We start from the raw sequence: 16,054 nt of genomic DNA on the forward strand, positions 1-16,054 counted from the left end.
TTACTACAGAAAAGTGGGTCCTGGATGTAGGGGCCAGAGGACACGCTTTAGAATTTGTCAAAACCCCTCCAAAAGGTCCACCACCAGCTCACCTCAAAGAGCTGTTCTCCCAAATAAATATGATGATTTGGAAAGGTGCAATCGTAGGTTCCCAAATTGCAGAAAGGAAGAGGTTTCTATTTGAGGTTCTTCCTCATACGAAAAAAATCAGGGCAATGGCGCCCTATCCTCGACCTGCGTGCCCCCAACAAATACCTCAAGAAACTGTACTTCCGGATGTTAACACTTCAAGAAATCCTCCAGCTTCTTTCCAAAGGCTATCACATGGCCACCCTTGACCTTTAGTATGCTTACTTTCACGTACCCATCCTCCCCAGGCACAGAAAATTCTAAAGGTTTAGAGTGGCTGGCAGGGATTCTCAATTCAAGGTTCTCCCATTTGGGCTTCGTTCAGCACCCCGGGTGTTAACAAAGATATTAGCTCCAGTGGTGGCACATCTTCGCTTGGAAGGCATTCAATTTTTCCCGTACTTAGAAGATTGCCTTATCAAGGCCAATTCTTTGGGAGCAGCAAGAGTACACGTTCAAAGATGCCTGTTGCTATTGCAGTCTCTGGGTCTCGCAATCAATTTCAAGAAATCCCATCTTGTTTCATCGCAGAGGATATTGTTTCCGGGAGCCACATTAGACACTCTGCTCACTCGAGCCTTTGTCTCAAGAGACCACTCAAAATTTGCAACATGGCCCTCAGCTTGCGGCAAAAAGAGTACGTTTCATTAGTAATGTTCAAGTCATTCCTAGGGATGCTATCATCCTGCATCCCTTTGATACCCAACTGCCGTTTTCGGATGAGACCTTTCCAAGAGGAACTCAACCTCCAATGGGTGCAGGTTTCGGGGTTGTTCTACGACAGGATTACCATAACATACCGCATAAGAGTAGCTTTTCTTTGGTGGGTTCAAAAGAAAAACCTACAAGTAGGGTGTTCATTCCTGCCGGAAGTTCCAAGGTATACCATCACCACGGATGCTTCCCTGGAAGGATTGGGGGCACACCTACAGAGAATGACTGTCAATGGAAAATGGAAAGCGCATCAAAAGAAATGGCACATAAATCTGCTAGAGTTGAGAGCAATTTTTCTGGCCTTGAAGTCCTTTCGAACAGTAAAACAAGGATCCACAGTTCTAATCAAGACAGACAACACAACAAGTATGCATTATTTAAACAAGGGGGCACAAAATCGGCCTGTCTTTTTCAGCAGGCCCAGGAGATTTGGAGTTGGGCTCTAGATCACAGGATAAATCTTTCGGCAGTGCACGTTCCAGGAATGTCCAAGGTTCTAGCGGATTCTCTCAGCAGAACTACAGTGTCCAATCACGAATTGGAAATCCATCAACCGACTCTGGACAGTCATTCGAGAGTGGGGTCATCCCGAACTGGACTTATTTGTAACAAATCAGAACCGCAAATGCCCACACTTTGCAAGCTGGATTCCCCACAAGGACTCCTGCAGGGATGCACTTTTGATGAACTGGTCTCAGATATATGCATACGCCTATCCGCTGATTCCTTTGGTTCCCAGGGTCATCCGGAAAATGAAACTGCAACCATGTCGCCTCATCCTCATTGCGCCCAGGTGGCCTCATCAATATTGGTTCACCGAGCTCCTACTTCTCTCGAAGTGCAATCCCATACAACTTCAACCAATACCAAATCTTCTGACAATGCAGAGGGGTAAAATTTGTCTTCCGGATCCAGCTTCCTTGAAATTAGCAGCTTGGCTCCTCAGCACGTTGAGTTCGCCCATCTAGATATCCCAGAGGATTGTCAAGAGGTTTTAGCCAATGCTAGAGCGCCTGCTACTATTAAGACATACAAACTTAAATGGAAAAGGTTTTGTACCTGGTGTCTCATGGACAATTTACATCTACTCCATGCTAAACCAGAACAGATCTTACCGTTCTTTTTTCAATTGGCTAAATCTGGTTTGTCTCATGCCACACTGAAGGTATTTTTGGCTGCCATTTCCAGGTTCTGTCCGGATGGCTCTAATTCTCTGTACTCCACTAGAATAATTAAACATCTCTTCAAAGGTCTATTCCGAATGTTCCCTCCTGTTCGGCGTCCACCTCCTTCCTGGTACTTGAATGTGGTGCTTTCCCAACTCATGCGTCACCCCTTTGAACCTATTCATAAGGTGGATCTCAAATTCCTTTCCTGGAAGGTTTCTCTTCTTCTAGCACTGACATCGGCACGTAGAGTCCGTGACATTCAAGCATTTACCATAAAGTCTCAGTTTTTACAATTCACTTCAAATTCAGTGGTGCTTCGTACCAATCCAAGCTACATGCCTAAAGTTCCATCCGACTTTCATCTTAACGAGACAGTGATTCTAAAAATATTCTTTCCTAAACCGCAAACTGTAGCGGAGAAGGCCTTGCATTCCCTTGACATCAGAAGATGTCTCAAATTCTATCTTCAAAGAACTGCTACATTGCGTAAGACAGACAAGTTATTTGTAGCATACGGAAGGATACGCCAAGGATACGCTGTATCTAAACATACCATAACCCGCTGGGTGTCCTTAGCAATCAGTCTGTCATCAGCAAGCAGGAAGACCATTGCAATCATTGCCAAGGGCGCATTCTACGAGAGCTGTCTCTTGCTAGACAGCCCTTTTTACTGGAGTGTCCATCACATCTGCAGAGCGGCAACTTGGTCCAGCAAGCATACCTTCACCAAGCACGACTGCTTAGATGCTGCCAGCGATGCAGATACGTCAGTGGGGCGAGCAGTGCTTGCCAATCTTTTTAAATAAGGTGAGCCTCTGTTCTCCCTCCTCCTCCTATGCTCTTTTAGACGGTTATTTTACATGTGATACTTGTTTGCAAGGTATGCGTATGCACTATATGAGGAGCGTCTATGAGCACGATGGTGTGTACTGATATCTACTCTGATTCAGGCATGTGAATCTATGAAAGACACCCCAATACTGGAGAAGAACAATAGTTACTTACCTGTAATCCTTGAAAACCACAGATTACAGGTAAGTAACTATTGTTCATATCTCCTCTTCCTGTTCCACACAGCATTTCTTTCCAGATTACTGCAAATTCTGCCTGCTTGTCTGTTACGCTTGTGATGCCTTGTTTAAAGGGCAATACGTTTCATCTAGCAGTTTAAACATTATTCTGGTCTATGTATGGTAACCTCTAATCCTTGCTTCCTCAGAGGAACTTTTCGATGTCTGTGAACAGTGTTGCTGTGCTGCGACTCATGGGGAAAGGAGCCGGGCTCCCCCCAGGAGGGGTAGCCCGTGGACGGGGCAGTGCCCGGGGAAGAGGTGAGACACTTTTTCTTTTGTCGTAAAATTATAGGCAGACCTTCTAGATGTGACAGGAAGATTGTATTTCTTCATAGCAGTCAATAAATAAAAGCATTGTTTAATGTATAAATGCGTTGTAACACAAATTTACAGTTTTGATCTCTAACTGCACAGTCCTCTTAGTTCTTTAAGGAATAAGACCTCTCCAGTGGCGAGTAAATAGTCTTAAGATAGAGGTTGCCCAGGAAAATCAGGGGGTGTACTTTGAAAAAACACATTTCGAGACACAAGATTCACAGACATCGATGAAGACATCGGTAGAAGTGCTGGCAGAACACCACCCAAAAAACCTGTTTACTTTGAAAAAGAGTGATTTATGCACCAAAGAGAGCACTCTATGCCAAAAAAAAATGATGGCTTGAAAAAATTGTGTTGCTGCCGGAAACATTATACAAATACCTCAAATTTGTAATTTCAGTGTAGCCTTTGAGAAGGGAGGTGGAGGAGAGGAGTACTGAGCAAGAGTATCAGCTGGAGCCACTTATTACACCAGAACCACAGGAAGAGTTTTGAGGAAGACTAACATTATGAACACTCTTGTATCGGAGACATTACGCGAAGAGCACTGTTGTCGCAATTTATACACTGACACCAAAGGAGAGTTTAACATTTTACCAATCTGTCTTTACACTTTCTAGCAGCCTTACCTTGCCGCGAGGGAAACGGCCGTCTTCTGTGACATCCCAGCCGTGAGGGGAACGGCCAGCAACGCGGACTTCCTGCCGTGAGGGGAACGGCCTTTGCGAGACCAGCCGCACCGGAGGGACTACATCCCCCAGCAGCCCCGGCATCCCGGCGCTCCCGTGACGCTCCTGCTGCGCCCGCAGGCGCTAGAACACCGCGGGGCATCGAGCGGGGCGCGGGGACACTTTCTAGCAGCCTTACCTTGCTGTGAGGGAAACGGCCGTCTTCTGTGACATCCCAGCCGTGAGGGGAACGGCCAGCAACGCGGACTTCCTGCCGTGAGGGGAACGGCCTTTGCGAGACCAGCCGCATCGGAGGGACTACATCCCCCAGGAGCCCCGGCATCCCGGCGCTCCCGTGACGCTCCTGCTGCGCCCGCAGGCGCTATAACACCGCGGGGCATCGCGCGGGGACACTTTCTAGCAGCCTTACCTTGCCGTGAGGGAAACGGCCGTCTTCTGTGACATCCCAGCTGTGAGGGGAACGGCCAGCAACGCGGACTTCCTGCCGTGAGGGGAACGGCCTTTGCGAGACCAGCCGCATCGGAGGGACTACATCCCCCAGCAGCCCCGGCATCCCGGCGCTCCCGTGACGCTCCTGCTGCGCCCGCAGGCGCTATAACACCGCGGGGCATCGAGCGGGGCGCGGGGACACTTTCTAGCAGCCTTACCTTGCCGTGAGGGAAACGGCCGTCTTCTGTGACATCCCAGCCGTGAGGGGAACGGCCAGCAACGCGGACTTCCTGCCGTGAGGGGAACGGCCTTTGCGAGACCAGCCGCATCGGAGGGACTACATCCCCCAGCAGCCCCGGCATCCCGGCGCTCCCCTGACGCTCCTGCTGCGCCCGCAGGCGCTATAACACAGCAGAACATCTCCCGCGTCGCGGGACGCGCGTGGGTTTGCGCCGGGATAAGCCAGGGCAAAGGGCGGGCCGTCTAAGGCCGTCCAATCACGACCAGGGACGGGACGGGCCACGTCCTTATCATGGGTAAGCGAAAACTATTAACCTCTGCGGTGGGGGAAGTGAAAGCCAAAGTTCCTAAATACACCAACAGCATTATCACGTATCTGACTACGAAAGTGGATGAACTCACTACCCAGATTGCGGTCACAGAGCGTGAGCTGGGCCTTGATTGTATTCCAGTGGGCTCAGGTACATCTACCACATCCACCATTAACTGTATACCGCTGGAACCAAGGATTATTATCGAGTCATGTAGAGCAAATATGCCCCAGTCCCCCACTGTACTTCCTATCCCGGAATTGCCAGAAACCGTGATACCTACTGTTTTTGAGTTCTCTGGTGTCAGTGAGAATATTTCAAGCAGACAGACTGGGGGTCAACGTGCCACTTACATTACAGAGGAGGGATTCTGATAGATACATCTGCCGTGTGGATTCCTCACCTTGTGAATACCCCTTGCGTCAGCAACATTCGGAAATTCTTTTTTCGTAGCCTCGCGCCGGCGTGGACTCCTGACGTCATAGAGACACGACCTCGCTCGCGACTCCGCTGACGTCACCGACGCCTATAATAGGCCCACGCCGGCGTGATGACATCAGTTCCCTTTTTTCCGCGTCGTCGACGCTAACGGTTTCGGGATACTCTGTAGCCTTAGTACATTGTTACTTCGTTTCTTCGATTCTCCATTCTCAGATATTTCTATTCTAACTGTCATGTCGACAAAGAAGACCGGTTTTAAGCCTTGCAGAGAATGCGGGAAGATGATGTCCGTTACGGACCCTCACCAAGACTGTATCTGGTGTTTAAGCTCGGATCATGACGTCGATGGTTGTTCATCATGTCAAAAGATTAATCCGAAGGCTCTTCGTGAGAGGGAATCTAAACTTCTTGTTGCTAAACTTAAAGCAAGTAAGGTTAAAAGATCCTCGAAGCATCCGAAGAAGTCGAGGTCGAGATCCAGGTCAAGGTCTCGAGAGGCGTCTGCCTCGAAGTCATCATCCAGTCATGCTTCCAGTTCCCACAAGAAGCATAAGAGGAGACACGTATCCCGTCATCATTCCAGATCGAAGTCTCCTAAAAGGATGAAGTCGAAAGTGATTCCTCCTCATGAGTCGGAAGGTGAGGCTTCGCCTTCGGAGTCGATGGTCCATTCTCCGACTCCAGTTCCGGATCCGACTCCGGCTCCATCTCCGGCTCCGGAAGACAGCGATGGAGATCCTGTTGAGGAAGGGGCTTCGAATCCTGTTGAGGAAACAGATTCTAATGTGCCTCGAGGTCAGCCTGAGCATCCACCATTCCCGACTCCAGGTCAGGACCCTTCTGCGTTTTTAAACGCGATGTATGGTGTTTTCTCGAGGTCGTGGTACCCCTCTGGAGCGCCTTCGGGTCCCATGGGTCCTATGGCTTTAAATTTGGGTGTTCCTCACTCTTATGCTCCAGCACCCTTCATGCCATATATGCCGGCTCCGACTCCGCTGTGGCAATATCAAGTTCCATCAAGGTCGACGCCGGCTCGGCCGAAGTCGATGACCCCGGTTCCGGCGTCACCGACTCCCTTGGATTCTATGGGGCAGCCTTCCAAGCCCTCGGATTCGATTCCGAAGTCAGCTCCGACGCTGTCGAATTCTGCGTTGGATTCGACTGCACTTCGAGTCAAAATGAGATCTCGTAGAGAGGCTCAACGACTTCTGGAGGAGCAGAGAGTTAATGATTCATCTTCTGAGGTGGAGGAAGGTGAGCTGGAAGGGGATTGTTTCGAAGACCTGGCGGATGCTAGTGGTCTTGAGTTTTCTCCGGAGTGGTCTTTGCCTTCTGGACCTGATGCCCCCTCCAGGGATGTTCAACCTTATCATGTTGTCATGAAGAAGGCAGCAGGACTTTTAGGTCTGACTTTACCCTCTGTCGAGTTTAAATCGAATTTGTTGAGAGGTCCTCCATTCTCCTAGTTCATCAGTAGAACCTTTGCTCCCATTTAACGATGCCTTAAAGGATCCTATAATGGAAGTTTGGAAAAAGCCTTTTTCTGCTCCTGCAGTTGCAAAAAGTGTGGCTAGGAGGTATAGAGTGGCTCCTGAGGATCCTGCTTTCTTATCTTCGCATCCTTCCCCTGAAAGTTTGGTAATTCAGGCCGCTTGCTCTAAGAAGTCTGTTGGAGCTTTTCCGCAGGTACCTGGCGACAAAGAGGCCAAGAAACAAGATCAGGTCGCGAAGAAGATTTTTTCTTCGTCTAGCATGGCTTTGAAGTCTTCTAACGCCACTTGCCTCATGGGAAGATACATCCATGCTCTTATGGACTCTATAAGTTCTTTGGTCCCTAAGGTTCCTGAGGCTAGTAGAAAGGACTTTGAAGAGGTTTTATCTGACACTCAGGCAGCGGCTCGTCAGGTCATCCAAAGTGGACTTGATACAACAGATTCTGTGGCAAGGATCATGGGCACGGCGGTTGCCACGAGGCGTTCAGCCTGGTTGAAGTCATCTGACTTTTCAGCGGATGTGCAGTCTGCATTATTGGATTTGCCTTTCGATGGCGAGGGGCTTTTTGGGAAGAAGGCAGACGCGGCCTTGGAGAGATTCAAGGACAGCAGGGCAACTGCTAGATCTCTTGGCTTTCAGGTCAGGGGTTCTACGACCAGAAAGTTTAGAGGGTTTGGTCGCTCTTCCTTTCGGTCGTATAGACCTGCTCAGCAGCAGCAGCAACAGCAGCAGAATACCTTGTATAGGTCTTACAGAGGGAAGCAGAGAACACGTCCTCGAGGTCGTCAGGTCTCTTCCTCCTCCACCTCTCCAACCCCCCAGCCACAGAAAAGCAGCCCTAGATCCGCCATTCAGGATCATGTGGGTCCAGTGGGGGGTCGGCTTACCTACTTTCTACGAGATTGGGAATCGGTTACATCAGATCTTTGGGTTCTCAATCTCGTAGAAAATGGGTATGCCCTTCCCTTTCGGGAATTCCCTCCCAATTACCCTCCTTGCCAGGGATATTGCTCAGAGGAACATCTGGTTCGAGGCATATGGGCTGCAGATGGTACATTTATGAATAGATCGCCATCTGGTGTTGGGCTCGGATGATTGCACTTGTTTTTCTTCTGGAGAAGTCTTTGTCGTCATCGATGACTCCTCCTCTTGGTGTTAGTGCGCATGGGCATCGGCTCCATCCTTAGATTGTTTTTTTCCGCCATCGGGTTCGGATGAGGATCGAAGCGCTCCGGACCGACTTCGATAAAGGTTATATTCGGCGCGTAACCCTTTCCAATTCGACGGTATGGTTATCGAACGCGACTTCACTTCCATCCCGACGCGTTTCGAAGAACGACGACTACGAGAAGACGACATAGTCCAGCCCGGAGTCCACAAGGACCTACACGAGGTGTGCAACCTCTGCTTGTCCCCTGAACACGAATCCAGGGACTGTGACGCCTGTGCAGCATTTTCCTCAAAATCGACGATTAGAAACCGTCGAGCTCGAAGACACGAGGTATCGAGAATGCAGTCACAAGCAATCCCGGAGCTGTTCGAGGACCAGCACCTAGAAGAGGAGGAAGAGGAGGTCGACGAGGCGGGGTCAGAAGCGGACGAGTCCGACGTCGAGGAAATCGACGTCCAACAAACCGTGAGTGACGACGTCCCATTACCCAAGAACAGACCCCGCACGGTGTCGACCCCGCCCTCGAGCCCGGTCAGACAACCGAAAAAAGTTTCCGACGCCCCGCCTTCGGGCCCGGCAACGAAACCGAAACACTCGGTCTCCCATCATGGTGGTTCCGATAAACGACCCACCACGACATCGACACCGAAGCTCCATGTCAAGGAAAGCTCGAAGTCGAGACAGTCCATGTCGACACCAAAACACGTTTCGACGTCAAAAACACCTTCGTCACCGAAGACATCCTCGATGCCGAAAGCATCGGATCCGAATAAAATCTCGGTGTCGAAAATACAAATGGACAGTCAGAAGAAAAAACACCTTTCGGACCCGAAAACTGCGGTACCGACACAGGAATATAAAACCGATCCTAAACAAAAGACTCTGTTTATTGATCCACAAACTGGTAAGGTAGTCACAGAACTACCTAAAAAGAGGAAGAATGAACAATCGGACGACAAAACTCCTCCGAAGAAGAGAACAATGGGGACGAATACAACTCCTCCCCCTTCTCCACAACCTAGAGACACACCCTCTTCTCCTCTTCCTCACACTAGGCCAAATAAACCTTTCACACGCCCATCCACACCTACAACAGATGTAGATAGTGACACAGGAGAGGGAGAACATCCTGGGGATGATGAAGACACAATCCCAGAGGAGGCAGACCCATGGGAGGAGTACAATGTAGGGTCAGATAATGACAACGACCCTGAATTGTATCCCTCAAAACCCTCACCACCTGATGATAATACTGGGTTTGCACAATTAATTAATAGAGCAGCAAAATACCACAAGGTAGACCTACATGCAGAACCTCAAATTGAGGACTTCTTGTTAGAAACACTACCTGCTGCACAAAGAACATCAGGAACATTACCAATGCTTAAAGGCCTACTTAGTCACACATCAGAGATATTCAAAGACCCGGTGAGGGCTAGAATATTAAACCCAAGAATTGATAAAAAATATAAGGCAGCTCCAAAGGACCCAATATTTATCAAGGGACAAATTCCTCTAGACTCACTAGTGGTCACAAACGCTCGTAAGAGAGCAAACTCTTTATCTACAGGAGAAGCTCCACCTCCTGACAAAGTCTAAACTAATAGATGCCTCTGGCAAGAGAGTAGCATCCCAAGCGGCAAACAGCTGGCGCATAGCTAATACGCAAGCATTACTTGCAAGGTATGACAGAGCTCATTATGATGAATTAGAAAAACTCATCACGCATCTCCCCAAAGAACATCAAAAGAGGGCAGATCAGCTCATACAGGAAGGAAAGATAATTACTAACACTTCCATTAAGTGCGCCCTAGACGCAGCAGACACTGCAGCAAGATCCATAAACACAAGCATCATGATAAGGAGACATGCATGGCTCAGAGTCTCAGGGTTCAAACAAGAAGTACAAACATCCTTATTGAACCAGCCTTTTGATGCGAAAACACTTTTCGGATCAGGGACAGATGAGGCCTTAGAAAAGATGAAAAAGGACACGGAAACGGCTAAATCAATGGGAGCATTGCAACAGCCCACCCAAAGAGGTTCCTTTCGTAGGTCCACCTATAGAGGAGGATCCAAAAATACAGGCACAAGCCAGCAACAGACCTCTTTTACACCAACATCACCCAGAGGTAATGCTAGGGGCAGTTACAGAGGTAACAACAAGGGTAGGGGTCGCGGAAACAACAACAACCGCAACTCTCCAACCCCAAAACAGTGACTGCATACAGCTCCCCCCAGACCACATAACACCGGTCGGGGGACGCCTATCACAGTTCCTACCTGCCTGGGAAAACATCACATCAGACAGGTGGGTGAGACAAATTATCCAACATGGTTATTGCCTAGAACTCACAGCTACCCCACCAAACATCCCCCCCCAAACAGCATCCAATGAAACAAGATCATCTGACACTGTTAAAACAAGAAGTACTATCCCTGCTAGAAAAGCATGCCATAGAGAAGGTTCCACAGCACCAACAAGGAACAGGAGTATACTCCCTATACTTCCTAATTCCCAAAAAGGACGGGTCTTTAAGGCCAATATTGGACCTAAGACCTCTCAACGCATACATAAATTCGGAAAATTTCCACATGGTCACGCTCCAACAAGTACTTCCTTTACTGAAGAAAGGGGACTTTCTACACTGGATCTAAAAGACGCTTACTTTCATATCCCGATTCACAAAGCCCACAGGAAATACCTCAGGTTTGTGGTAGACGGACAACATTATCAGTTCAAAGTCCTTCCGTTTGGTGTCACAACTGCACCAAGGGTGTTCACAAAATGCCTAGCAGTGGTGGCAGCTCACCTAAGAAGACAACAAATACATGTCTTCCCCTACTTGGACGACTGGCTAATAAAGGCCAAGTCACAAGAGGAATGTCTTCAGAACACACAAAAGACAATTCACCTGCTTCACCAGCTAGGGTTCACGGTGAACTACAAAAAGTCACACCTGCAACCAAGCAAGGTTCAACAATATCTGGGGGCTACTATAGACACAGAAAAAGCCAAAGTATACCCCAATCCAGCCAGGATACAAACAATGCTTACAATCATTCAAAGATTCCAGCCACAACACTCACTAGCAGCGAGAGTGTTCATGCAGCTATTAGGGATGATGTCATCCTGCATACTGCTAATACCATATGCCAAACTACAAATGCGTCCGCTACAAGAATGTTTAGCGACACAGTGGAATCAGGCTCAAGGACAGATTACAGATCTGGTGTTTGTAGACGACCGCACACACCGCTCTCTGAAGTGGTGGAACACAACAAACATTACCAAGGGGCGGTCGTTCCTAGAACCAATTCCACAGGTGACAATAACAGCGGACGCATCGCTCACGGGATGGGGAGCGCATATGGATAAATACACAGTGCAAGGAAGGTTGAGTGTGCAGGAAAGAACACTGCACATCAATCATCTAGAACTACTAGCAGTGTTTCTAGCATTGAAAGCCTTTCAACTACATGTTACCGACAAAGCAGTCCTGATCAGAACAGACAACATGACAGCAATGTATTATATTCAAAAACAGGGGGGGACGCACTCTCTCCAACTATCCAGACTAGCGCAGGAAATTTGGAGATGGGCCATTCCTCAAAACATCTATCTGTTAGCCGAACACCTACCAGGAGTCCAAAACCAGATAGCAGACATCTTAAGCAGACAGTCGGAACAAATACACGAATGGGAACTGCACCAACAAATACTGCAGCCATTCTTCCAAAGATGGGGACAACCAGAGATAGACCTCTTTGCCACTCATCAAAACGCAAAATGCCAAAGCTTCGCGTCCAGGTACCCACACCACCTGTCACTGGGCAATGCGTTATGGATAAATTGGTCCAACAAATTTGCATACGCTTTTCCCCCTCTCCCACTAATCCCATTAGTGGTCAGAAAGCTGCAACAGCACTCAATGACCATGATACTAGTGGCACCCACGTGGGCACGACAACCGTGGTTCACCACGCTCCTGCAACTCTCACAAGTGCCACACCAAAAGCTAAGAATTCTATCCATGCACCTTACACAGAACCATGGAGAAATAATGCACCCAGATCCCACACAACTGAACCTAGCGATCTGGCTCCTGAAATCCTAGAATTTGGGTACTTAGATCTACCCCCAAATTGCATGGAGATAATTAAGCAAGCGAGACGTCCCACCACCAGAGCATGCTATGCAGCTAAGTGCAAGAGGTTTGCTATACACTGTACCACTAACAATATCAACCCTCTGGACGTATCAACAAGGGAGATTATTTGCTACTTACTACACTTACAGCAATGTAATCTCGCGTACACATCTATCAGAGTACATCTAGCAGCTATAGCAGTGTACCTACAAAACAGGCAGCATATATCCCTGTTCAGAGTGCCAGCGATAAAAGCCTTCATGGAAGGCCTTAAAAGAGTCATTCCACCAAGATTACCACCTTCCCCGGTCTGGAACCTCAACGTAGTACTCACCAGACTAATGGGACCACCTTTCGAACCTATGCACAGGTGCGAGATACAATTCCTTACATGGAAGGTGGCTTTCCTTATAGCCATTACCTCACTCAGGAGAGTAAGTGAATTACAGGCATTGACAATACAAGAACCATTCCTACAGTTACACCAGAATAAAGTGGTTCTTAGAACAAACCCAAAGTTCTTGCCTAAAGTAATTTCAGCATTCCACATCAACCAACCGGTGGAACTACCAGTTTTTTTCCAAAGCCACAGACGGTGGCAGAAAGGGCCCTACATACACTAGATGTCAAAAGAGCCATTTTGTTCTACATAGAAAGGACACAAAACTTCAGGAAAACTAAACAACTATTTGTAGCATTTTCCCCAACACATAAGGACAATCCTATCTCTAAAGCGGGCATCGCTAGATGGATTATAAGATGTATACAAATATGTTACATTAAAGCAAAGAGAACATTAACTGTTCCTCCTAGAGCTCATTCTACACGGAAGCTAGGAGCATCTATGGCATTCTTAGGGAACATTCCCCTAGATGACATATGTAGAGCAGCAACTTGGTCTACACCACATACATTTACAAAACACTACTGTGTTGATGTGCAGGCTACACAACAAGCCAGAGTGGGCCAAGCTGTACTAAAAACTCTATTTCAAACAGTTGCAACAGACACTGGTGACCACCGCTAGGGAGGTAACTGCTGTATAATCTATTCATAAATGTACCATCTGCAGCCCATATGCCTCGAACGGAATATGCTACTTACCAGTATGCATCTGTTCTTGGCATAGAGGGCTGCTGAGTGGTACATGCCCTCCCTGCCTCCCCGGAAACCTGTCTGTCCCAACATTATCTTATTTAGATACTTACATGGGCATATCTTTATGTATTCTACTACACTACTCCATCTAACCCTACTATGGCAAAACAATCTAAGGATGGAGCCGATGCCCATGCGCACTAACACCAAGAGGAGGAGTCATCGATGACGACAAAGACTTCTCCAGAAGAAAAACAAGTGCAATCATCCGAGCCCAACACCAGATGGCGATCTATTCATAAATGTACCACTCTGCAGCCCTCTATGCCAAGAACAGATGCATACTGGTAAGTAGCATATTCCTTACTCCTACAGGAGGAAGTCCAAACACTTTTGAGAAAAGGTGCGATAGAGGTGGTTCCAGAGCAGGAAAGGGGTCAGGGATGCTACTCCCGGTATTTCCTGATTCCCAAGAAGGATGGCAGGCTTCGTCCGAGCCTGGATCTCAGGATCTTGAATTTTTATCCGAAGCAGGAGAAATTCAAGATGCTCACCCTTGCTCAGGTTCTTCAGGCTCTGCTGGAAGAAGACTGGATGGTGTCACTCGACTTGCAGGATGCGTACTTTCACATCCCAATCCTGAAGTCGCACAGGAGGTATCTCCGTTTTACGGTTGGGTCACAACACTACCAGTTTGCGGTCCTTCCGTTTGGACTTACTACTGCACCTCGGGTCTTCACCAAGGTGATGGCAGTGGTGGCGGCGCATCTCAGAAGATCGGGGATTCCGGTATTCCCGTATCTAGACGATTGGCTGATCAAAGCGGAGTCGTCAGAGATTGTGCTTCATCATCTGCAGGAAACAACCCAGATGTTGTACAGGTTGGGTTTTTCAATAAATGTACCCAAGTCTCACCTGGTGCCCTCCCAGCGCAACCTGTTCATAGGTGCAGTACTGGACACAACCGTATGTCGTGCATTCCCTCCCCCTCAAAGGATTCGCGACATACGGGAGATGATTCCTTTATTTTACAATGGAGCGGTCGTTCCAGTCCTGAAGGTCCTTCGCCTGCTCGGTCTGATGGCTTCATGCATTCTGTTGGTCAACCATGCACGCTGGCGCATGAGGGCGCTCCAGTGGTGCCTCCGCAAGCAGTGGTATCAGCACAACGGAGATCTCAGGGAGTCAGTGTGGATCTCCAGAGAAGCTGCAGCGGATCTGTCTTGGTGGGGCGTGGAAGGCAATCTGTCCCAAGGAAAGCCTTTTCAACTTCCCCCATCGGTGGCCACGGTGATAACGGATGCATCCACTCTCAGGTGGGGTGCTCATCTGGGGGATCTGGAGGTCAAGGGCCTTTGGTCTCCAGAGGAAAGGTTGCTTCACATCAACCTTCTAGAATTGCGGGCGATACGTTTGGCTCTCAAGGCCTTCCTCCCTTCCCTTCGCGGTCAGTCTGTTCAGGTCCTAACGGACAACACGACCGCGATGTGGTACATCAACAAACAGGGAGGAGTGGGGTCGCAGTGTCTCTGCAGAGAGGCTCTGCGTCTCTGGTCCTGGGCTCAGGACCATCAGATTTGTCTGATGGCAAATCATCTGGCCGGGGTTCTGAACGTTCGTGCAGACAGTCTCAGTCGGCAGTTCTCTGCCGACCACGAGTGGAGGCTTCACCCGGAGGTGGTTCACGACATCTTTCGGATGTGGGGGACTCCTCGGGTGGACCTGTTCGCCTCTCACGAGAATGCGCACTGCCTGTCTTTCTGCAGTCTCCAGTATACGATGCAAGGAGCCTTGGGGGACGCGTTTCAGTTGAGTTGGAGAGGTCAACTCCTTTACGCGTTTCCCCCCATACCCTTGATTCCTCGGGTTCTGAGGAAGATTCGCCTAGACCGGGCCCAAGTCATATTGGTCGCCCCGGATTGGCCAAGAAGGGTGTGGTATACAGATCTTCCCCACCTCTCCTCTCACCCGCCGCTCCGTCTCCCTCACAGGGCAGACCTCCTCTCTCAGATGGAGGGGCAGGTTCTACACCCCCACCTCCAGACATTGCACCTTCATGCCTGGAGATTGAGCGGGGCAACCTGATTTCCTTTTCCCTCCCGCCTGACGTTGTGGATGTCATCTTGTCAGCCAGGCGTGACTCCACTAAGTCCATCTATTCTTATAGATGGGCGAAATTTGTCTCGTGGTGTGGGGAAAGGTCTATTGATCCTTTGAAGACCCATTTGTCTCACGTTCTCCAGTTTTCCCTTTCTCTGGCTCAGCAGGGTCTTGCTGTTGCCACGGTGAAAGGTTATCTTTCTGCGCTGTCAGCTTTTCTCTGTTTGCCTGACCAGCCTTCTCTTTTTAAGTCACCTGTGGTTTTAAGGTTTTTAAAGGGCCTTATTAATAAGTTCCCTCCTACTCCTTTTATTGTGCGTCAGTGGGACTTGAATCTGGTCTTGACCTTTTTGATGGGTGCTCCTTTTGAGCCTCTCCACAAATGTCCCTTGAGGCTTCTTACCCTTAAAACAGTCTTCCTCGTTGCAATAACCTCGGCAAGGAGGGTAAGTGAGCTTCAAGCTCTTTGTCACAAGCCCCCTTTCTTGTCCATACATGCTGATCGAATGGTTCTCAGGACCAGGGCT

At 48.8% G+C, this 16,054-nt stretch overlaps 1 protein-coding gene across 1 annotated transcript in view; it reads left to right on the plus strand.

The window, feature by feature from the left end:
• GIGYF1 (GRB10 interacting GYF protein 1) overlaps positions 1 to 16,054 on the plus strand; it is a 1,662,840-nt gene that overhangs the window by 319,289 nt on the left and 1,327,497 nt on the right. The window contains exon 7 of the mRNA XM_078668650.1: positions 3,232 to 3,343. Coding sequence (XP_078524776.1) covers positions 3,232 to 3,343 — 112 coding nt within the window. The remainder of the gene's footprint in view (positions 1 to 3,231; positions 3,344 to 16,054) is intronic.

Source organism: Lissotriton helveticus, chromosome 12 (genome assembly GCF_964261635.1).
Source record: "Lissotriton helveticus chromosome 12, aLisHel1.1, whole genome shotgun sequence".
Taxonomy (NCBI): Eukaryota; Metazoa; Chordata; class Amphibia; order Caudata; family Salamandridae; genus Lissotriton; species Lissotriton helveticus.